General features: G+C 50.6%; 9 protein-coding genes and 1 pseudogene across 9 annotated transcripts, besides 6 other annotated features; all 10 read left to right on the forward strand.

The window, feature by feature from the left end:
* Nucleotides 1-21,345: part of a sequence feature (heterozygous, non-Esmeraldo-like haplotype) that runs on past both edges of the window.
* On the forward strand, nucleotides 156-1,442 carry Tc00.1047053506435.200 (hypothetical protein, conserved; the record flags this gene model as incomplete). Its single annotated transcript, XM_815921.1, has 1 exon — nucleotides 156-1,442. The coding sequence occupies one exon, from the start codon at nucleotides 156-158 to the stop codon at nucleotides 1,440-1,442; it is 1,287 nt and encodes a 428-aa protein (XP_821014.1).
* Nucleotides 1,743-4,571, forward strand: Tc00.1047053506435.210 (hypothetical protein, conserved; the record flags this gene model as incomplete). The annotated part of the gene is made up of 1 exon (XM_815922.1): nucleotides 1,743-4,571. One exon carries the CDS (start codon nucleotides 1,743-1,745, stop codon nucleotides 4,569-4,571), a length of 2,829 nt encoding a protein of 942 aa, XP_821015.1.
* Nucleotides 4,980-5,774, forward strand: Tc00.1047053506435.220 (hypothetical protein, conserved; the record flags this gene model as incomplete). Its single annotated transcript, XM_815923.1, has 1 exon — nucleotides 4,980-5,774. One exon carries the CDS (start codon nucleotides 4,980-4,982, stop codon nucleotides 5,772-5,774), a length of 795 nt encoding a protein of 264 aa, XP_821016.1.
* On the forward strand, nucleotides 6,225-7,622 carry Tc00.1047053506435.230 (annotated as a pseudogene).
* Nucleotides 7,831-7,858: a microsatellite.
* On the forward strand, nucleotides 7,880-9,034 carry Tc00.1047053506435.250 (hypothetical protein, conserved; the record flags this gene model as incomplete). Its single annotated transcript, XM_815924.1, has 1 exon — nucleotides 7,880-9,034. The coding sequence occupies one exon, from the start codon at nucleotides 7,880-7,882 to the stop codon at nucleotides 9,032-9,034; it is 1,155 nt and encodes a 384-aa protein (XP_821017.1).
* Tc00.1047053506435.260 (uncharacterized protein) lies at nucleotides 9,236-11,068 on the forward strand (the record flags this gene model as incomplete). Its single annotated transcript, XM_815925.1, has 1 exon — nucleotides 9,236-11,068. The coding sequence occupies one exon, from the start codon at nucleotides 9,236-9,238 to the stop codon at nucleotides 11,066-11,068; it is 1,833 nt and encodes a 610-aa protein (XP_821018.1).
* Nucleotides 11,335-14,976, forward strand: Tc00.1047053506435.270 (acyltransferase, putative; the record flags this gene model as incomplete). The annotated part of the gene is made up of 1 exon (XM_815926.1): nucleotides 11,335-14,976. The coding sequence occupies one exon, from the start codon at nucleotides 11,335-11,337 to the stop codon at nucleotides 14,974-14,976; it is 3,642 nt and encodes a 1,213-aa protein (XP_821019.1).
* Nucleotides 15,012-15,047: a microsatellite.
* Tc00.1047053506435.280 (hypothetical protein, conserved) lies at nucleotides 15,924-18,557 on the forward strand (the record flags this gene model as incomplete). Its single annotated transcript, XM_815927.1, has 1 exon — nucleotides 15,924-18,557. The coding sequence occupies one exon, from the start codon at nucleotides 15,924-15,926 to the stop codon at nucleotides 18,555-18,557; it is 2,634 nt and encodes an 877-aa protein (XP_821020.1).
* Nucleotides 18,686-18,708: a microsatellite.
* Nucleotides 18,775-18,802: a sequence feature (AT_rich).
* On the forward strand, nucleotides 19,388-20,032 carry Tc00.1047053506435.290 (hypothetical protein, conserved; the record flags this gene model as incomplete). Its single annotated transcript, XM_815928.1, has 1 exon — nucleotides 19,388-20,032. The coding sequence occupies one exon, from the start codon at nucleotides 19,388-19,390 to the stop codon at nucleotides 20,030-20,032; it is 645 nt and encodes a 214-aa protein (XP_821021.1).
* Nucleotides 20,327-20,350: a microsatellite.
* On the forward strand, nucleotides 20,536-21,213 carry Tc00.1047053506435.300 (ubiquitin-conjugating enzyme E2, putative; the record flags this gene model as incomplete). The annotated part of the gene is made up of 1 exon (XM_815929.1): nucleotides 20,536-21,213. One exon carries the CDS (start codon nucleotides 20,536-20,538, stop codon nucleotides 21,211-21,213), a length of 678 nt encoding a protein of 225 aa, XP_821022.1.

Raw genomic sequence — 21,345 nt, forward strand, 5'->3', positions numbered from 1 at the left:
GATTCTTTACAATTGTTTTGAGGAGGAAGCGTGGATGACATGGGCGCAGACAGTGTGCTTTGATTGGCGTCGTTATTTGTTCTCCACCTTTTAGTCTCCTTCTCTTTTTATTCCTTCCCTTACCATTTTGAACAGTAAGGAGTTGTCTTGAGCTGATGGAGCGGCTAAATGATGATGACGAGAGGGAGGATCTTTATTGTGTAGATCATGGAAGGCTCAAATATAAACACACAGATTTGTTGGCAATGCTGAGAGATGCTCAGTCAGCGATCATCCGTTTTTCTGAAGAGAACCACGACATCATTGCCGACGTTGTCAACTTTGCATCCACCTCCGAACGGGCGAATACATTACGGAAACTAGAGGAAGCGTACCTTGGCATTGTAAAGGTGCAGGCACCGATGGTCCGCTGCAGCCGGCCGGCATTCCGCAAACTCTGCCGCTTGTGGGGTACGGACGTAAGCTACACGCACATGATCATGGCGGACAGTTTCACTTGCTCTGATGCTGCCCGGCACGCGGATTTCTCTATGTACGCCGGTGAAGAACGTCTTGTGGCCCAAATTGCCTCCTGCAGTGGGCCTGTTGCTGCGGAAGCGGCGACGCTCCTGGCGCCGTATTGTGATGCGATTGATCTCAACTGCGGCTGCCCGCAGCGTTGGATCATAAAAGAGGGCTTGGGCTCGGCACTTCTTCAAAAACCAGAGGTTGTGGCAGACATGGTGCGCTGCATTCACAACGGGCTTTCAGGCGGGGTAAGCCTTCCGTGTGTCGTGAAAATGCGCGTAGACAACGATGTGGGGCGCAGCGTGGATTTTGCCCGTCACTGTGAGGCGGCTGGATGCGGGTGGATCACAGTGCACGGTCGTACACCGTCCTGCTCCGCGCACGCGCCGGTTCGCCTCGATGCAATACGCACCATTCGGGAATGCGTCTCTGTACCCGTCGTGGCTAATGGCGGTGTAAACAATCCACAGACGGCTCTCAAAACTTCTTTGACCACCGGTGCGGGGGCTGTTATGAGTGCGACGGGTCTTTTGGCGAACCCTGCCTGTTTCTACGTGCCGCGGGAAGGCGAGCTGCTGCTTTTTGCGCCGCAGAGGCACGGCATCGATGTTGCGCTGGAAGCGTCCATGGGGCCGTGCCGAGGTGCAGACGAAGGAGCCTCTACTGCAGGCAGCGAGAATTCCGCGTGGCTGAAGGGTCTTCCCGGCTGTCCGGTGGAAGTAATATCAGACTTCATTCGTCTTAGCTGTGTGACTGACCTTGCGTCGAAGGCCACCTCAATGCATCTCCTGAAGATGGGTGGGAACTACCTGAGCCCGACGGAGCGTGTCTTTCTGGCGCAGATGCACTCGTCTTTTTCAGTTGTTTCGGCATTCCAGCAGCTTGGATTATACACTCAGGATGGCAGGTTCCGAGTTGTGGAGAGCGTCACATAAGTATCAGTTATCCATAATACATCATTCACTTGCTCGCTCATACACGAAATTTTTGTGTAAACAAACTCTTTTGTGTATTCTATCCCTAATTACTCTTTATTCAGTTTCGCCTTGCTACAATGTGCGTGTGTATGTGCGTCTGTTTTTCTGCCTTCTTCCTTCCGGTGATGCATGGCATTGGAAAACTGGAAATGGTGCGTCGTAGTCAATTTCTGTGTTTGCCCTCCCCCATATACATCTACACATAAGCATAGTACACACGTGCCCCATTAGGAGCTTTTGTTGGTGAAGCGTGGCACCATGCGCAGCGGGTATGACAAGCCGCCGATGGCTCCCCGCAGCTCCAGCTGCGAGAAGCCTAAGTCCATCTTGAAGTCCACAAACAGCAACTTATCGCCCAGCAAATCGCCAACTCTGTCTACGCGGCGTGTTTCCTTCGAGGAGGAGGAGAGTTTTTTGGAGCCGAGGCTGCGGTTTGGTACGCCGACGCACGCTACGCATTCGCATCTTGAGGAAGTGGTAGTGAGAACGCCAGTTGCGACGCGGTCGGAGGTTGTGTCCAGTGGTCCGGTGGAGATGCAAATCAGAAGATATACGGAGTGGAGTGAGTCTGAGCCAACTAGTATGCGTGAACGACCAGCGGACTTGTCGCCCGATTCGCCCCAAGACTCTCCTACCATCATTTATCGCGAGCGCATTCCAACCGTCATCAGCAACCGTGACGAGAAGGAAGAAAAGGGTGAAACACTTTGTCCCGACAGCAATCTCTCAACAGCGACGCTGTCACGAGCACCCACTGCAGAAGCTGTCGTCTCCGCGAGGCCATGCAGTGCTGAAGAGTTGTCTCCATTGCCGGATGTGAGCGTCAGTGATACCACGGCGTCTCCCTCTAGTCTTCTATTGCAACTGGGCCGCTCAGGCAGCAGTCGGTCTTCCATGGAAAACTGCATGGTCGTCGCCACCACCGAGCAATACACGCAGCTGGATGCGAAAGGGACGCTTTTTCCCGACGGGGATACGCGCGCCGACCGCCATTTGCTGAACATTGCGCCCGTCTCGTCTGAGGCGTGCGGTCGGAGCTTGGTATTACCAGGCGGAAGTGTCTTTTCATCCTTTTCCGTCCAAAAATCCCCGATACGAGAGAGCAGCAGTTTGTTTTTTGGACCGTCTTCCCAGCATGAAAAATGGTGTGGCAGCGGTGCAGGAGCCATTGTGCGACCTCCCCGAGCATGGAGCCCGACTGCAGCGGGTGCGAGCAATCATTCCTTATTGCCGCCGCGGCAGGGAGGCGTCGAGGCGCTGTCGTTTGAGGGTGGTGTTAACCCCGATGATCTGGTTTTTGATGACATTCCCGATTGCAGCGTGCCGGAGGCAAATAGTAACGATAATGGACTTCCTCGCCTCACGGAGTCATCGCATTGCCGGCGTATGCTCGATTTCTCCATGCAGCTTTACCCCAACCTTGTGCAGCCGGAAGAACCGCCGCACACCACTGACTTTCAGGAGTTATCATTCTCCAACTTCACGGACGGTGACGGAGAGAGTGTCTTGCAGGAGTGCAGCGTTCGGAAAGGGCGCCGTGCAGCAGGGGACAGTGACCCATTGTCCATGCCACCGCAGCCCTTTTTGCGAGTGTCCAATGCCGGGAAAAAAGGAAAACGTTTTTTTGGGCGGCCATCCCCAACGCACCTTTTGCACGGTGAGTACACTAACGCCTGTGGCGCCGTGGAAAACCCGCCAGAGCTGACGGATTTTGCTGTGAGGAGCACTGGTGAGGAGGTGCTGGGGATGAAGGAAAACCAAAAAACCCTGGTTTGTCGTGACCAAAAATCGACACCAGATGGTGCCACAACGAATTCCTTATTGGAGTGTTTGCACGCGTCCTCCCAACTCTATCCGAGGCAGGCGAAACCGGTGATGGTCGAGTACATCAACAAGTTGTCCGCTTCTTGGCAGGAGGCTCTTCGCGGTGACATGCATCGCCGTCGCCGTCACCGCGGTCATACCAGCGATGAGGTGCACCAGCCGCATTATCGAAAGGAGATGACGAGGCAGTTATTCCCGGGGGTATTTTTTGGCCATGCATGGACGAATACAGAGACGCATCACGTCAATTGTCTGACGGCAGATACCATTGGCGCGTGTCCGTTAATTCCCATCAAGAAAACAGTGGTTGTCATGCCAAGTCCGAGGAAAACGAAAAAGAAGCGCTGTGGCGTCAAGCCAGTCACCACCACTGCTGTGGCTACTCCTCCCGCTATTCGCAGCAACAGCAGCAGAAAATTTGACGACTGTCGTGCGGAGGGAGAAAAGGCCACTCCAGAGAAGCTTCTGCGTGAAGAAGCATGTGCCGAGTCGGAGGAGTTTGAGGACGTACACTCGTACGTTGTGCAACTGACGCCAGTATTCGGCATGACTCCATCAGGTGTGGCAACATATAGTTCGCAGGAGGAGTCGAGGAACTCCGACAGAAAGAAGACGGCACGCACCCCCACAAGCGTCGAGAAGAGTGGGAGTCGCCGCAATTTGGGGAGCGTGCGGGAGCACTGCAGCGTAAAAACAACGAAAGAGGTGAAAATGGAGAAAGAGGAAGAGGAAGAGGAAAGACGCGCTAAACGGTTTGAGAGACTTTGCCGCGCCTTGCGGCCAGTCTCAAACGAAGGCGCGTTTTTTTCAGGTGATAAAGCCTGCATTACGGGCTGCGGTGGCCATCGTCCCCTGCGAGATCACGATTACGGTCACCCTGCTTGTACCAACGAATTGGCTGGGTCTTCCCGCTGCCAAAAGTCCACGCAGCCAAAGAAGAAATTCCCGCCGTTGCCGTCGCCGTCTTTTTTAACAGTGGAGGGTCTTATACACACGCCCGAGCAGGCCGCATCGTTGGTGGGAAGTGAAGAGGCAGCGGACTCGCGGCCCATCGCCCTGTTCGCACCAGCGCGCTCTGTGTCACCGCCAGGGCTTTTTCCCGGCAACAGGGCCGAGGACAGCGGAAAAAATGTATTGAAAAGCCATGTCGGCGTACTGCCGGAGCGCTGCGTGAGCAACCGATCGGCGGTGAGGGCGTTTGCCCACGAAATCTCTGATATTGTACACGCACTGAGAGAGAGCAACTGGGCGAAGATTTTGTAAGCTTTTCATTTAGATGTACTGTTAGATTGGTTTTGGACTTGTGTATATGTGTACGTGTGGGCGGCTGTTTCAGAGTCTAACCGAGTTGTATATTTGAATATGAAAGGAAAAAAAAAAAAATGGAAAAACAGAGGGACGGTGTCCTTGACGGGCCTATTCCGGAAGTGTGAATTGGGGTAATGGTATACTGAGACGCACGGCACTGCGTGCGGCCACTAAGGAACTGTTCTACATACAGACATATGGACGATTGCGCGCGTATGCGTTGCCTGGACAAACACATGCACCCATCTCCCCTGATTTGCCTTTTGCTCTTTTTCCTTCCTTTTCTTTTGAGATACGTGTAGTGAGATTTGCTAGGTGAGAAAAAAAAGGAACAACCACTGCCTTCCCGTGACACGAGTGGGAATGACGGTCCCGCTGACTGAAGAGGATCTGCATGAACTGTACCTCTGGGTGGATGACATCCCCCTTTCTCGCCCGAAACGCAACATCACGCGTGACTTTAGCGATGGTTGCTGCGTGGCAGAGGTGGTGAAGTTCTTTTTCCCGCGGCTGGTTGACCTGCATAACTACACCCCTTCGATGTCAATGAAACTAAAGCGGGACAACTGGGAGACTTTGAACAACCGCGTTTTTCGCAAGCTTCACTTTGAGGTGCCACCGGAGGAGATCAACGACATCACGGCGGGCGTGCCAGGGGCGATTGAGCGCTTCCTTCGCGCTCTTCGGACGAAGATTGCGCAGATCAAGGCCCGTCGCGAGAAGATGAGTGCGCTGGAGATGGGTCATGGCGGCAGTGACGATGAAAACAACGACGGGGGCGATGATAGAGGCGGTGGTGGTGGTGGTTGGACGACGTCGGGGAGGCCGTGGGCGGCGAAGAGGCAGCCAAAGTACCCTGAACACCGTCCAGGAAGTGGCGTGGGGGCCGATCCCGCGGCGTATCGGTCGCCCTCTAACGTGAGGAATGTTTCCGAGATGCAACCGAGCAACCAGAGCAGTAGAGATAATAAACGGAACGATAACGGTGACGACGCCACCACGAGCTTTCGCCTGCTGCTGGATGAGAAGGACCGCACCATTTTTGAGCTTCGCGAGACAGTCAGCCTGCTGAGCGAGAAGGTAACGAAACTGGAGGAGTTGGTCCGTGTGAAGGACGAGAAGCTGAATGCCTATCGAGAGAAACTTGGGCGCCATTGAGGATTTTTTTTTTCTTTTGGAGAAGTCGGAGCCGAAGGTGCGGATATTTGCACGCCGACAAAGGAGAGTCTCAGTGAGGTCTAGCGTTGTCGCCAATAGAAGCAACGGGTGCTTTTTTGTTCTTCTTGGGCGTGGGACGGAGAACCTCCGATGCCTTTTTACCCTTGCAAAAGGAAAAATAGCGTCCGCATTTTTGCGTTGAACACACTGCGACACCCATACGCGTCAAGAAACACAAACAGCGGGAGAGATGTGGGTTGATCTTCTCTCCATCTATTTTGCCCATGACACCTTTTGTGCCTCGCATGTGTGCATTCTCTCTCTTATTCTTTTTCTTTTTGTTTTTTGCCATTTACTATTTGGCCCAAGCGAATCGGAAAGAATTGAAAGCTGGGTGTTTTCTTACTGGTTTAATTGGCCGCCGCTGCTGCCGCCTGATAACGAACGATAATGAGTGCCCGTATTCAGGTTCCTTTGTCGCAGCGGCGTCACACAAACGTTGCCGTTGTGCGCTACACAAAAAATGGTGTTAGATTGGAGATTGCCTGTTACAAAAACAAGGTGATATCGTACCGCGGCGGAATTGAGACACGCATGGACGAGGTGCTTCAGGTGGAGCGCGTTTTCACCAATGTCTCCCGTGGTCTATATTCCTCCGAGAAGGAGATTGAGGCCGTTTTTGGGAAGGGAACAAGCGAAAAGGAGGCACTGCAGTACATCCTTGATCATGGTGAGCTGCAGGTTGCTCAGCAGGAGCGAGCAGCGGAGATAGATCAGATGTTCATTGATATTGCGGTCATCATCTCACAAAAATGCGTGAACGAAGTTACACAGAGGCCTTTCCCCAGTCAAGTCATTGAGCAAGCGTTGCGTTCTATCGGTGCCGCAGTCAAGCTGGATCAACCGGTGAAGAAGCAGGCGCTTGCATTTATTCATCAACTCATAGATGCGAAGACCATTCCCATTGCGCGTGCGCGGATGAAGCTGCGCTGCATCGTCCCGGATGAGCCCTCGCTAGAGAAGCTTGTTGAATGGTGTGAGATAAATGGGACCTCCATCCTTCAGAAGGTCGTCGAAGCTGGAGGATCAGACGCCGCATTGCGAATACACTCGCTCCTGATTCTCTTGCAACCACATCTGTTTCGAGACATTGAAAGGTTTGTTAAGACTGAAATGCCACCGGGGTGGATCAGTGCACGTAATTGAGAACGCCGCCATGGATGTAGGCGAAGGGTGATGTGATGGACGCCGAGCTTTATTGCGCGGGCCAACGCCCACATGACAGGGGCCGGTGGAGTAGGGAACGCCGATAAGAGCCATTGCACCGGTAGCAGTAGCAACCCTCACGCCGAAAGCAACCGGGGCAGAAGGAAGGGGAAGGGGGGCAGTAGGAAACCGCAAGGTGTGCAACGGGTGTTGGGTAATGACGACGGCACCGATCAGCAAACCGTCACCACGGCTGAGCTGTCATCCACACCCGCGGTGGTTGGCGAGAACGACGACGAGTTGAAGGTGGCCCTCAGCAAGTTGGTTCTTGACGAAACGCATGGGTCTCGTGACGAGGATTATGACGGGAAGGGTAGGCGCGGCAAGAAGAAGGCGAAGAGACACCAGGGAGAACCACACCAAAAACAACAGCAGCAGCCGGCCACTCCTCAAAAGGCGGTGGAGGTTGATGAGCAGAAGGAGAGCGATGAGGAGGTTCTAGTGAACCGAAAACAACGCAAGCAGGCGGCGGCGAGGGTGAAGGTGAAGGATGACAAGAGAAATGAATACTGGAATGACGCTGATGATGATGATTACGACTGCGGTTATGAAGATGAGGATGCAGGGGAAGGACGAGACTGACGCGAATCAGTTGGAAGAGGCTTTATGATGCAAGCAAGATGGAGTTCCTGTTGGCCATTTTTCATTTGGCACAGCCTCTCAAACCCACGAGTAGGGAATTGAGGAATACACTGTTTAGCCGCTTAAAAGTGGATCAATAAAAGAGAAGGAATGGTGTCCACGTGGAGAAGAATAAAAAATTAAGAGAAATGTGTATGTCTATCTATCCATATATATATATATATATATATGCATATGAATACGCTCCAGGGGCAGCTATGCGATTGGCTGCTGCTTGCGCCGTAACTCTTTTCTTTGTTTGTTTTTCCATCTTCTTTTGGTGCATTGCACAAGTAGAAAAATCTTGGAGCTCACAGACTCCATTGAAAAAAATGTGGAATGCGCTTAGTTGCCTTGAGGCGCCGCCACTGGTGGGGCCAAAGAAGGTCGACACACCAGCTGTCGTCGTTCCTGTGAGTGCATGCGAGGAGCCGCCAGCTGTTTCGGAGGCGCATTTCGCTGACGCTGCCCAAACTGAAGCTGTGGTTATAGAAAAAAAGTCCGATTTTTGCGAGGAACCGCCGACGCATGCTGATGTTGCTACACTCGGTGATGCCTCAACAGAGTGGGATGCGTTTTCTCGGCGTCGGTTGGGCATTGCGTTCCATCGTGGAGCTGCAGTTTTACCGGGGTTCCCCGTTCTGCAGCGCGAGTTGCGCGCCAACACGCCGCATGACAGCCCCTCACGTCAAGTGATGGACGTTGATTTGTGGAACTCGTACTGGTCTGCGTTTTCCGATCGCTTTGCCTCCCAAATCGATTATTTGCAGGAATACCTGAAAGCCCATGATGGGGAAAGTGAACGCCGACGCGTTCTGGTTGCAGCATCGCTGGACGCGGAGCCATACATGGAGTCTTTTAAATGCAGCCTCACTGCCTACGCCCGTTCATTTGGAGCGCTGGAGCACGTTAGCAGGGAGCGCTGTGTTGTGATGTTACAGTTTACCTCTCCTCGTTCCGCGGAGATTTTTGCCGCGTGGGCCTTTTCGCTCACCCTGGAGGACATTTTTACTGAGGCCGATGCTTCTCAGCAAGCCGGCGCCCACTGCCAGTTGCTGGTGCGTCTGATTTCCCATGATGCTGGCAAGATCACATCAACGCTCAGGTGGGGAAGCAACATTGTGCTTTCCACACCGTTTGTGGAAAGCCTGTTCAAGGGTGTCTTTGACGCCGTGAGCGTCACCTATCATGATGGCTCCTTCCTGATTCTTTTTGCGTCCGACTATGCGGCAAAAACGGCCCTCCACTCTTTGCAGCGGTCGCTTTTGGAGGTGTTCGGGACGACCCTGAGCTTCTCAGAGCAGCAACCTGAGCTTGGTGGGAAAAGTTTTCTCATGGATAAATTGGGCAGCGAGAGCAACTTGCCAAGATAAGCGGTTGGGTGCGCGGGTTCTTCTCTAATTGTCTGTGTTCGTGTTTACCGTGAGTTTGTAATGTACCCCGCTATTTAAGTTAGGCCAAGTGGACTACATGATCGCACTCTGTGTACCATTTGCATTTAACTTCTTATTTATCTTTCGTGGGTTTATGCACTTTTCTGCACATCTTGCAAGGGAGGTAAGGGTGCTGGAACGATGATTAGATTGACGCAGCTCAAAAACAATGGTGGAATCAAATTTCGCAGGCGCACTCGGCGTACTTTGGTCATTTTGGTGGCAGCACTAGGAGCATTGGCATGGATAATTGCGGTGTCACTGTTACGTCACTTGGGTGGTAGCGCAACTACCGAGACGGCTGTAAAAACGTCATCGACGCCTGTGACACGGAGCCGAGATCCTACTGCTTCTACCAATGCCAATACTGGACGCTCCAGCCCCATGTTTGTGAAGGGGAATATTGCGCAAGGAGAAAACTCAATTAGTCTCCCCCATCTCTATCCAATGCACCGCCATCTACCCGCCAATCGCTCTGCTGTCGTCGAGGCGATTCAAGAGAAACAGATGCGCCGTCAAGAACACTGCTGGGTAACGGCTCCTCATTCGCCGCTATTTCCATCACCGTCAAGTGTTGGAGCTACCCTACTCCGACCTTTGCACGTTGAAACAGCAGATACGATGCTACAGCAGGAGTATTTTTTTGCTCGTCAAAAACCGACAGGTTCTGTGAGCACTGGCACATTTTACTCGGGGTACGATACCCCACCAACTGCAGCTAACGGAACTGCTTTCCCATGGTGGGTTTCAAAGAAGTCCCACCACCACTTGCCGTGCACCGCGGAGGTACAGAAACGTCTCCATGAGTACCAGAACGAGGCCCCGTGTAGCGCCCGAAGATTTCTTCTCTCGGGCATTAAGGAAGGAGGACATGGTCTTGGTTCTTCGCTCATTGTTATTTCTTTTGACTTTCTCGGCGCCTTAAGGCTTGGGAGGACCTTGTTGATTGTTGCCCCAAAATCAGATAAAAAATGGCAATTTGTTGCTCGCGGATGCCTGCGGGCTGGAAGAAGGTCCTTGGATTGCTTTTACCTTCCACCATCGCGGTGCAAGTTGCCAGGTGGGTCTGTGCGTGTGGTGCACAGGGGGCGCGATGCTGCAAGTATTTCTTCCCGCGTGATACGCAAATACTCTGTTGATATCCCTGGTTTGGACCGGAACACAATACCGTCGGATGAGGCCTTCTTTGGTCCGGGTCACCAGCAGTGGACTTGCTTTTCACGGTACCAGAAGTGGGTGAAGAACCCTGCAAACATGGCAGTCTATGGCACATTTGAAAAGGGAATTGACGCGCGGCTCTCTTTTATGCTAGCACAGGTGTTTACATACCTTACGCGTGCCCCGCAGCCGTGGTTTCAGGCCATGATAGAGTACCACCTCTCGCCTCTCGGTCTAATTGCGCCGCACATGGTGCGTGTTGACCCCACTCCCAGAAATCGCTGCGTAGTTTACGTTCAGGATCGCGGTGAGGTGGCCAAAATGCGGGAATATTACAACGTTTTTGGTTGTCACACTGTTGGGCTTTCAATTTACAGAGACTATGTGGCTGCCATTAGCACTTCTTCAAAATCAGCTCCCTCTCAAAATTCCTGTAGGGTCTTTGTAAGTGGTGGGACGCCGCGCCAGAGCTTTTTATGGCTTAAGAAGGAATTTGAAGACGACTCCTACGAGGTCTTGAGCACATGGAACCTTTCTACACTTAAAGCTGGATCCGAGTCGACACGATGGGGGGCAAGTTCTCCTGCTTCATCGTGGGTGGATTTGTATGCTGGAGTTGCAAGTACCAATTGGATCTGTGCGGTACAATCGAATTGGTGTCGAATGATTAATTTTCTCCGCTTGACCCATGGGCGTGTGGACTGTGGCTTTATAGACATTGGTGTTTTGATGTTGACTTCTGTCGAAGCTCGAGAGAAGTACTGTGTCATATCTGACTTTCCAACGAAACCCTTTTCGAACGTTATAAGGCGCTAAGCTCCATTTATTTTCGGGACGTTTTTCCTTTCTGTCAACCTACCGGTGTCTTTATGGGAAGTTGGAACTGTCAATTGAACAATGACGCCTTTGTCGTTTTTGCTTCTTGTGGTGTCACATCGTCATTTTATGCGAGTCTTTTTTTTTCTGTGTGTGATTTTTCTTCGGTTTCTCTTTGATTCCTCAAGGAAAGGTGTCGGTACTGTGGAGGGGAGAAACGGCCCTCTTTCTTCTCAGGTGTGTGCATTTCCGTGTGGTGTGCCTTCATGGCCCGAAGCGACACTACTGGTGTCACACGACGATGGAAGTTTAGGAGAAGTGTTATTGTCTCTGGTGATAGCACGTGCTGGCTGAGCGCGGCGTGTGCCATCTCGTTGGCTACGTCGCCCATCTTTGCTCCCAATGCGCCTGGTGATCCCAAGAGCATCGTTGTCATGAACAGATTTGATGTTTCACGCGGTATTCTTTATGGAGATAAGTGCCAGGCCATTGGGAGCTGTACGAGCTCCTCGTTTGCCGCGTTCGAATCCTTGTGTCGGGATTTGACAAAAGGAGTGGAGATTATGAAGCATGTGGCATTTGCAGTGGACGCACCACAGATGAATGAGACGGAGTGCTTCGTAGCGGATGTGCAAAGCGACCTGTATATTTATATTTCCGCGTGGAGTGACGCAGACAGTTGTGGTCACGCGCCTCTTTCCTCTCTTGCTTCCCTTCGCAAAAGCGGTGGATATCTTGTTATTCTTTGCGATGGCGCCACGCAGCGCTCGGCATGGGAAGCCGCACAGACGCACCTGCCTGGATGGACGGTGCTCGGCTTCTGTGTTCCTTCCTTTGCCCCACCTTCGTTTGATCTCCACCTCACGCGGTCTTTTGTGCGTCGGTGCCACGCAATGAAAGGGATACTTGAGTGTGTTTCTCTTGGTGTAGCTATGGGAACCGTAAAGCACCTGCCTTTGGGTTTTCGCGATCCTCTACGTGTTGTTCCGCTGGATGTGGCGCTCATCACTGCAATGACGGCTGTGCTGCTCCACAAGGATAATGGGCTTGGGTTTATTTCTGCAGATGCTGCCATGATGAAGTTGGGATGCGCGGCTGATAACGTGTTGGTGTGGGGAATGGTTGCTGAATACCTGATGGACTACTATGGCCGAATTGGCCCGGCGGCATTAGGGGACCTCCCGTTTCCACAGCTGCTTGACACGCAACCCACACTGCAGCTCAGTGCCAACGTCTCAGACTGGGTCAACTACGGAGTCTCCCTGATGATGCCGTTCCGCTGCTATTATGCACACCAGGTAACACAGCGCCGGAAACGAATTCTGGGTGAACTGCCCGATTCGACGACCACGGAATACATCCGTGGTGCCCTTGGCAGCATTGACGCGGCTGTAAAATGCATTACAGCGGTGGCAGCGGCCCGTGTGTCACCTTCTCACGCCGTGGATTATTCAGATGCCGCCAAACCACCATCCGCATCCGTCTCATTTAACGAAACTGACTACCAGCTGCTGCTGCAAATTGTAACGCGGGACGCGTCCCTTCGAGAGCTGCTCCCACTCATTTTACTGAGGAACGTTCAGTGGGATCTTTATATCAAAGTCATCGCTCAGGCAGTTTTGGAGGGCGTCGCACTGCAAATTTTTAAGCGGCCCCTGTCTTTACCTCCGCCCGTTCCCTTATACCATAATGACATTGTCTTTCATGGAACGCGTAGAGTGCCTTCAACTTCCTTAATTCCCCGCAGATGGTTTTCCGATGTGCACTGGACTGCGCGAGTTGGAGTGAAACCCGATGGGGAGAGGTTTGCCGCCTCGCCAGGGCTTACAAAAGAGTCCATGTCACGCATCTTGGCCCACCCAAGTGTGTTACGTATTATGGGTGAAGTGGCAAAAAATGAAAATTCTTCAGAAGGTGCCGTCCGAGAGCGTGCCATGGCAATTCTCCGTACAGTTGGGGACAACCTTAATCATTTTCAGCTACGTCTATTTGGATTCTTTGTACGCCGTGTACTTTTTCGTTTGTACGACGAGGTGAGTCTCAACTCTGGAGCCTTTAAACGTCTGTATAATCTGGTGAACACACCACGCGTGGGGGTTGTATTGCTTCCGTCTCACCGCTCCTACGTGGACTTTATTATCATGACATATCTGCTTGTGGTGATGGGTTTCTCACCGCCCCATGTTTGTGCAGGCGACGACTTCCTACGAATGGGGCCTATTGCAAGGCTCATGCGTGGCAGCGGTGCTTTTTTCATGCGTCGCTCATTTCGTGATGACCAGCTGTATTATACGCTTTTCAGAGAATATGTTAGACAACTGGTCCTTCGGCGTCGGACGCTGGAGTTCTTTATTGAGGGCACACGAAGCAGGACCGGCAAGACGCTTTGCCCAAAGCTTGGCATCCTCCGGTTCATCACGGATGCCTTTCTCGAGTCAAAGGGGGAGTTGGACGATGTGTACTTTATCCCCATCAGCCTTTCCTACGACGAGCTCTTGGAGACCAGGCTGTACGCGGATGAACAGTTTGGTGTGTCAAAGCCAAGTGAGAACATGGGCAACTTGTTTCGTGCGCGGTCGCTACTAAAGACGCGTCATGGCAAGATTCACGTGTACATTGGCGAGGCGTTTTCATTACGTCATTTCCAAGACCAACCGCTTCAGTGCCCGGCGCCGTTTGAACCGCGGGGAGAAAAGGATTTGGACGCTTCGCCCCGAAAGAACCGCATAACACCACCGCGAGTACTTTTGAACTTGGCTTGGCATGCCACGCACAGCATTGAAGAAAACACGGTCGTCACGCCCACGGCGCTCGTCGCCATGGTTCTCAATGTTTTTGCACCAACGGCAGGAACTGTGCCATTGGCGGAGGTTTACAGGCATATGACATGGCTGCATACAAATATTGTAAGGCGAAAAGGTGCTCTGAGTGACGATTGCGCGAACAGTGACGTGGAAACAATGACACGTAAAGGAATCACGCATCTCCAAGAATTTGTTGAGGTTTTGAGTGATGATGCAGAGAAAATTAGGGTTCGCCAGGATGTCGGATCCTTCATGGGAATCACCATCTGCAGCAACCAGCTTGTTCACGTGTTTCGGGATGAGGCTGTGGTTGCGGTGGCCGCCCGAATGTATGGTGAAGTTCAAGCCGCAGGAAACGTGTTACGTGTGGAACGTCAACATTTGAAGGAAGGGTGTCGGCAATTGCGTCAATTGCTCTCATCGGAGTTTCAGGATTATCTTCCTTTTTGCCCTTACACGTTTGATTCATGGTTTGAACACACCCTTTTACGGCTTCTTTCTTGCGAGGAGTCGAATACTGAAAGCGAAGTCTTCTTGAGCCTTGGCGGCACGACGGCCGAGGCCGAGAAGAGGAAGCAGGATAAGGGCGATAATTTGTCTATTGAGCGCCCAAATAACGTTTTTATACCAATGACGCGGCTTTATCGTTTCTTAATAGCTACTCTTTCTCCATTCATGGAGTCTCTATTTTTTGTTTCCCTTGCCTTGAGTGCCGTTGTTGAGCCCGGGTCTGAAAGGGTGGTGTACAAATGTTTGCTGTTGAAGGCCTGTCAAGCATGCATTTTGGAACTGTACGACGCCAAACGAGTTGCGCACCCACAGTCCGGCGGCAGCGGTTTGCTCAAATCCGCTCTGGAGGGCATTGCCATGCTGCACGGCGTCGAAATTGACCCGGTCGCGAAGGAAGCGGCGTATTTGATTCCCGCAACGGCTGACCGCACCGTGCTGTTGGAGCGACTGCAGCAGCTCATGCGGCACGTGTGTGACATGCGCTCATCCTCCCCTAATTTGTTAAGGGGGAAGGAACAGAAGAAAGCGCGGGAAGACATACTGAAGGAATATGTGAAGCAACTAAAAAGGATGAAGCGGCCATCAAAAATGTGAGGAGCACCAGAAAAAGAGGAAGGGAATGTTGCCGCACAAACAAACAAACAAACACACACACACACACACAAGGAAACGCACGCAAAAATGGAGGGTGGAGACTCTTATTTCATAGTTTTGTGAGACAATTGTAACAGTCATGTGCAGGTCCCAATATATGTGTGTATGCCACCGCCCACGCTCCCTTTTGCTTATTTTTTATTAATGTACCCTCTTCGCGAGTTGACGGTACTGTGGGGCCTTTGGAGGGAATTGGGTGTGAAGACTGGTTGAGTGGTCGCAAAGCTCTTTTGTTTTTCGCTTCTCCCGTTTTCACTCGCCACTCTCCACCCACCCGGCGTCTCATTTGTTTTTCTGTTGTTGTTTTCTGCATGCTTTCTTTGTGTTGCCCTTGCCGCCAGCACGTCATTTTCTCGAGGCACGTGGAGGCACAGCCAAAGAAGAAGGAAAAAATGGAAAAAAGAAGAGAAAATCAAACGATTTTTGCGAGCAAAAAACCCCGAACAAAAAAAAAAAATTGATGTTTTGGGAGATACACATGCAAATACAAAAAGAAACGTGTACGCCGGGGAAAGAGACGGCGACCAAGAAACATACACATAAAAAAGAAATAAAATTAAGAAAAGAACGCGTCTGAAGATCTTCGGAATAAATACGAGAGCGGAGCTAAGTGGCGGATACAAACTGTCTCTCTGTGTTCATCTCGAATGGGCATCTCTTCCACAATTTGATGGATTGAATGTGTTCTTGCAATGGGTTTTTTTGGGGAAGTTCCATGAGCCCAAGTGTGTTTGACCTTCTTTGTGTGACTGCATGGGTTTTCTTCTCTTTTCATTTCTTTTTCTGTTTACTGCTTGTGGTTGTTTGGGGTGGCGCGAAAGAGTAACGAGCATTCGGTGACCTCTCGGCGTCTGTGGCGTGGACAGGCGTGGCATAGGCGTGAAAAAATGGAGGAGGGAGAAAGTTGCGGGAGCTTGCTACCGCAGATGCCCTCATTGCTTCATGGTTTTAAGTTGTTGCGCGCGACCTTGTGGTATATCTGTTTCCCGGAAGAAGTTACGGTGTACATTGATCCCATAATTCGTTTTATTTTCACGGTCTACCATCTTCCCCCAATCGCACTTGTCCTGGCGCTCACGCACAGCGGGCTTGAGCGCATTGTCTGGGTGCTTATTGTCCCCGTCGCACAACAGATGGAAAAGCAGCCCTATGACTCCTCGTGTATGACGACATTTATGCTTGGAATGTACCATATTTTTCTTCTGATTTTGCCGTACTCGACGTTGGGGGTTGCCGTGGCAACACTTGGTCATAAAGTTCTTCATTGCTTTCTGGAGACGATGGTGGATGCTCACTCGACGCACCAGGGAAAGGATTACCCACTTTTTGCAGCTCGGCTACGATTTATCATGCAAGACAGGCAGAGGTATTATGTCTTTCTTGTTGTTTTATTTCTCCTTGTTTCTGTGGCACTTTCAGGACTGCATACTGACCTTCTTGTGGCATGGCCCGCACGTGAGCCTTGGGTGGTCACCGGTGCATGGTGCATCATTGCTCTGCAAGTCTCCTTTGTATGGGGATCTGCAATCAGTCATCCGGAATTACCTCCTCACCCTTTCATCTGGAGACGCATTGTGGGGATTGGGGACGGTGAATTTGCTCGGTTTTTTTGTGGTACGTGGTGGAAATCGTACATTCATTACATGCGTTACATTGCAATTGAAATGGTTGCTTTGATTGCCTTTGTAGCCCTCTTCTTTCGTGGGCCTTTGTACGTCCTATCATCCTCAGTGGAGCTTGTTATGTATCTAAATATGCCTCATCTTGTGGGGCATACCGTGGTTTCTATTTCAGTCTCCATTATTAATATTCAATGCTCCTTAAAGTGGTTAAGAAGGCATTCTGACGCCGTTCTTCCGGTCATATTTATTGCTTCTCCTTTCCAACTGTTGTTGTTTCGGGCCATGTTTTACTTCCGCCATCACCGGATGACCGTTTTATTACTTATTGGCGTGAATGTTCTTTTTATTCAACGTGTCATTGATCTGGTACGGGAATTTGATGTAACGGAGGCGGGATCCGTTTATTGGAAATATGTCGATAAGGATGAGCCTATTCCACCATATCTTTCTGTCATTTTGGAGAATGCGTATGAAACGAAATCGTCCCATATTGACGTCGCAAGCCTTGACTATTTGATCGACATTAAGGCCATGAAAATCCATCGTGATGGGGAGGAGGTGGATCTTGAGCGGAAGCAGATTACCGAATATGGAAACGCCCATAGTTTCATTTGGGATGGTCGGTTCTATGCGTATACCGTTCCTAGAATGATTTCCGTGCAAAGTTCTAGACACTTTGGTGGCAAGCACTTTCGTCGAGTGTACGTTTTGCTTCGCATGATTACAAGTTGTTGTTTGATGGCCTTTACAGCCCTTGTGATGGGTCTTCTTTTCCAGGCGGCCTTTCCACAGCTGCACCCGTTGCCGGTTCGTGTCTCCGTCTCGGCGGACGGCAATGCATTGACCGTCGACCACATTGTGTTACGCATGCACCTCCTTTCTGGTCAAGCGGATGTGACGCCAACTCTTCCTATTGCATCTTCGGCCATGGGGTCCGCCTCGGCTGCCTTCAAGTGGCACAACGCCACCTCCTTGGGGGAGGACTGGTACTCCTCGTTGTGTGCGAGGACTTTCCATGACATTTCCATCTGGGAAATCTCTCTGCTCGCACTGGCCTCGTACCTCTCCAATGATGATGAGGTCAAAGAGATGCTGGACTTCATGTCGATGCACATGGGTAGCGACTGGGTCGTCCGCGAGCGTCACGGAACAGATTGCATCTCTATTGACTCCTCCACGCAGCCAACTGGGTGGGATGGGTATTATGATTTTTATAGTGCCAAGCATGATATGTCCATCATTGCTGTTAGTGGAACAGACATGACGTCATTTCGGGATTTTCTCATAGATGTGAATTTGTTTTTTGAAGTTGTTTTGTACCACCTGCTCTCAAATATTATTCCAGGAGCTGTCATCCTTCCTTCAGAGCTCATTGCAGATCTCATTCGTCTGGCGTCTCTTCCTGCAGCCAAAAACCGAGAGTCCGAGACATGGGAAACATTGGTTTCCAGCCGGAACACAAACCTTCGCGTCTGTGAGAATAATAACTACAGAAGAGATTACTTTGCCGATGTTTACAACCATCTTGCGTTCGTAGGAAGCCGTCCGAATCCGCCGAAGCACGTTCTTCTTACGGGTCACTCCTTGGGTGGCGCTGTTGCGTCTGTCATTGGTTCGCGGATGGGCATTCACGCTGTCGGCTTTAGCGCCCCTGGCATCTCACTCTCACGCAAGAAGTTTGGCATTGACCTTGAGAGCATTCATAAATTTGTGACACGTGTTATCTCCTCGCATGACATCTTTCCCATGATTGGGGGCAGCGGAGGGGAGGAGCATCATGTCGAATGCCTGGCGAAGACGCGAGAGCTCTGCCACGCCATGGAGTTTCTCGTGGGAACATTATGGCGATCATGTGGCTCCATTCGAGCGCGCTACCCCTCGATCCATTCAGTTGTTTAGGCGATATTGCACCACCAGCACCTCCTTCTTCAAAAAGGAAAAGAGGTTAGTGGGTAGCGAAACAAGGAAGAAAAAAAAGGATGGGAGTCACTCACTCAATAAGAGCGAGATCTTCACACATTGCTCTAATGTATATATATATATATATATAGTTTTATATATTAATCCACCTTTCCTTCTCTCTTCTTGATGCAGTTGTTTACCCTTTGTCATTTAGAATTTTATGTTAAAAAAAAATATATATAGGTTCAATGGCCCACACACTTGGTAGAGTAGCACGTGCCCTGGCAATACGCCGCTGGTCGATCCCCTTAGCCTTGTGCCAACAACAACAAGAATCCCGTGAGGGAAAACAAATGAAACCCTCCTTTTTTCGGGTCGGCCGTGGTGCTGCGCATGATGGCGAGTGTCACCACCATTTATTGCGTCACTGAAGTGCAATTCGCCTCTCAATGCGTCCCAGTTTGGCCTCCCAGGACCACGTTGCTTTGTATTCGCAATCACCCGCGGTGGATTGGTTGCTTCTGTCGTCTCTTGGGAAATAAACGAAGGCACGTCTGTACGCGATGAGGTATTCGTGGTAAGCACTGATAAATAAACTCCATGCGTGTAGGAGCAATTTTCTCTAAAGTGAATGTTTATTATTTATTGCCATGGTGCCTAAACATTGTTACCTGGTGATTTGATTACATTTGCAGCATGTTTGCTTTCGTTTGTTATTCTGCATTATGTATGTGTGTCTGTGTTGTTGTTGTTTTAGTTAAGTGGAGCAGGAGGGATTTTCTCTTTTTAGTTATTTGACTTGTTTCGGAATAGCTGGATTGGGGTGGATGCGTTGTGGAGGTCGTTGGATTGTGGAGCGGAGTGATGGATTTGTTATTGAGGTTGAAAAGCCTGGTGTGTCTGTTGTATTTGGGAGGGACATAGGACTCCCGTCCGCGCAGAGGATGGATGGCAAGTACGTCTCTCGTCAGCAATTTTCCGTGGAGTGGAAAGCATCCTCGCTCCACGTTCGGCAGCTTGGGAAAAATCCAACGTTTTACTCGATGGAGTTTCACACGCTTCCAGGTGACGGAACTGCGGAAAAGGAACTGGTTTGCTGCCGCGAAGAGGAGACGAGGGAAGTAAAGCGGATGGGTGACGGTAGGAAGGGTTTGAACGTCATTTTAGTACCACCCGTGAGCAATGAAAAATTTTTGGCCTCTTTGCGAGGTGGTGCAAAGGGCATTGAGCCCGCCACGCTTCACTTCCCGGGGGAGTTAAATTTGCCCCGTTTTACTGTGCGATATGTTGTTGCCGATGAAAAGAGCAGTGAGGAGAAGACCTCGCGTGAGATGCTCACTGTCCCACTTGGCTCCTCAAAAAGCGACGAGGTGGAAGATGATGAGCGTGCTAACCAACCTTGGATGACCGGAAGTTGGCGGGGGATCCTTGATTCGGTTCTCCATGAGCAGCAGCAGCAGGCGGAACGATGAGGGGAAAGGAAGGGGGATACATTTTTTGAGGCAGTTCTTTCTTATCGTTTTGGTTTGAATTTTCCCGTCTCGGCGAAGAATTTTGTGGGCGAGCGGTGCCATGCGCATTTATTATTACTGTTTGCCCTCTGTTTTGAGAGCATTCCTTGTAATATAATATACATATACATTAAATACACATAATATGTTTGTCTGGACAAACTGTGATATCTTGAAAGAACTATTGCAATAGATGCCCTTTCTTCTTTGATGCTCTATGCAAATATGTATATATATATATATAGGTTTGTTTGTTTGTTGTTGTTGTTGTTGTTTTTGATTCAGGGAAGAAGAGATTTTGTTTATTGAACGGTAAAGGGGACGTGAAAGAAGGCTAAGTTAGTGACTGATTGCGAGTGTGTGTGTGCGTGTGTCATTGCGTGAAGGACGAAAAGAAATAAGTAAAAGAAGAGTGAAACGAAACGTACAGGGGCAATAAAACGAGGGGTGAGAGTAAAAGAGAGATGCCAAGCACACCCACCCCGCAGTGTGTGCGGCGGTTGCAAAAGGAGCTTTCCGCCCTATGCCGAGAGGCCGAGTCGTTTTTTTTCACCCGTCCCTCAGCAAAGAGTATTCTGGTTTGGTATTTCGTCATCAAGGGTCCTGCGGATACCCCTTATGAAGGCGGTCGCTACTTTGGCAAGCTGAATTTTCCCCCCGACTATCCAATGAAACCGCCTGAGATTATCATTTTGACGCCAAATGGACGTTTTGAGACCAACAAGAGCATTTGTCTCACCATGAGCAATTATCATCCGGAGAATTGGAGCCCTTTGTGGGGGGTCCGCACCATTCTTACGGGGCTGCTCTCATTCATGGTGGGAGACGAACTCACTACTGGGTGCATGACGAGCAGCGATGAGTTGCGGAGGAAGTACGCTCGTGAGAGCCGTCGTTTCAATGCAGAGAAAATGCCAGTATACAAGGAACTGTTTCCTGAGGAGTATCAAAAGGATTTGGAGGAATTGAAGCGAGAGGACACTGAGAAAAACGGTCGTACTTCTGGAAGTGCTGGTTGTGGTGCGAATACGAAAGGAGGAGGTGTGATGGAATCGCAAGAAAAAGAGCAATGGCGTGGGTTATTCCCGGCACTTTTGGGACTTTTTGCTGTGTTAATGGGAGCCTACTTTTGGCCATGGTAAGTTGTGTTGAGTTTCAATATTGTTTGCGGATATATATATATATACCGCTTGTTGTTCCCTATTCAGTGAGGCGCTTCCAAAAGGAAATTGCGACCAGGCGAAGCTAAATCAGTAGGAGTGAGTCTCTTGTTT

This window comes from Trypanosoma cruzi, genomic scaffold, assembly GCF_000209065.1.
Source record: "Trypanosoma cruzi strain CL Brener 1047053516535 genomic scaffold, whole genome shotgun sequence".
NCBI classification, from domain to species: domain Eukaryota; phylum Euglenozoa; class Kinetoplastea; order Trypanosomatida; family Trypanosomatidae; genus Trypanosoma; species Trypanosoma cruzi.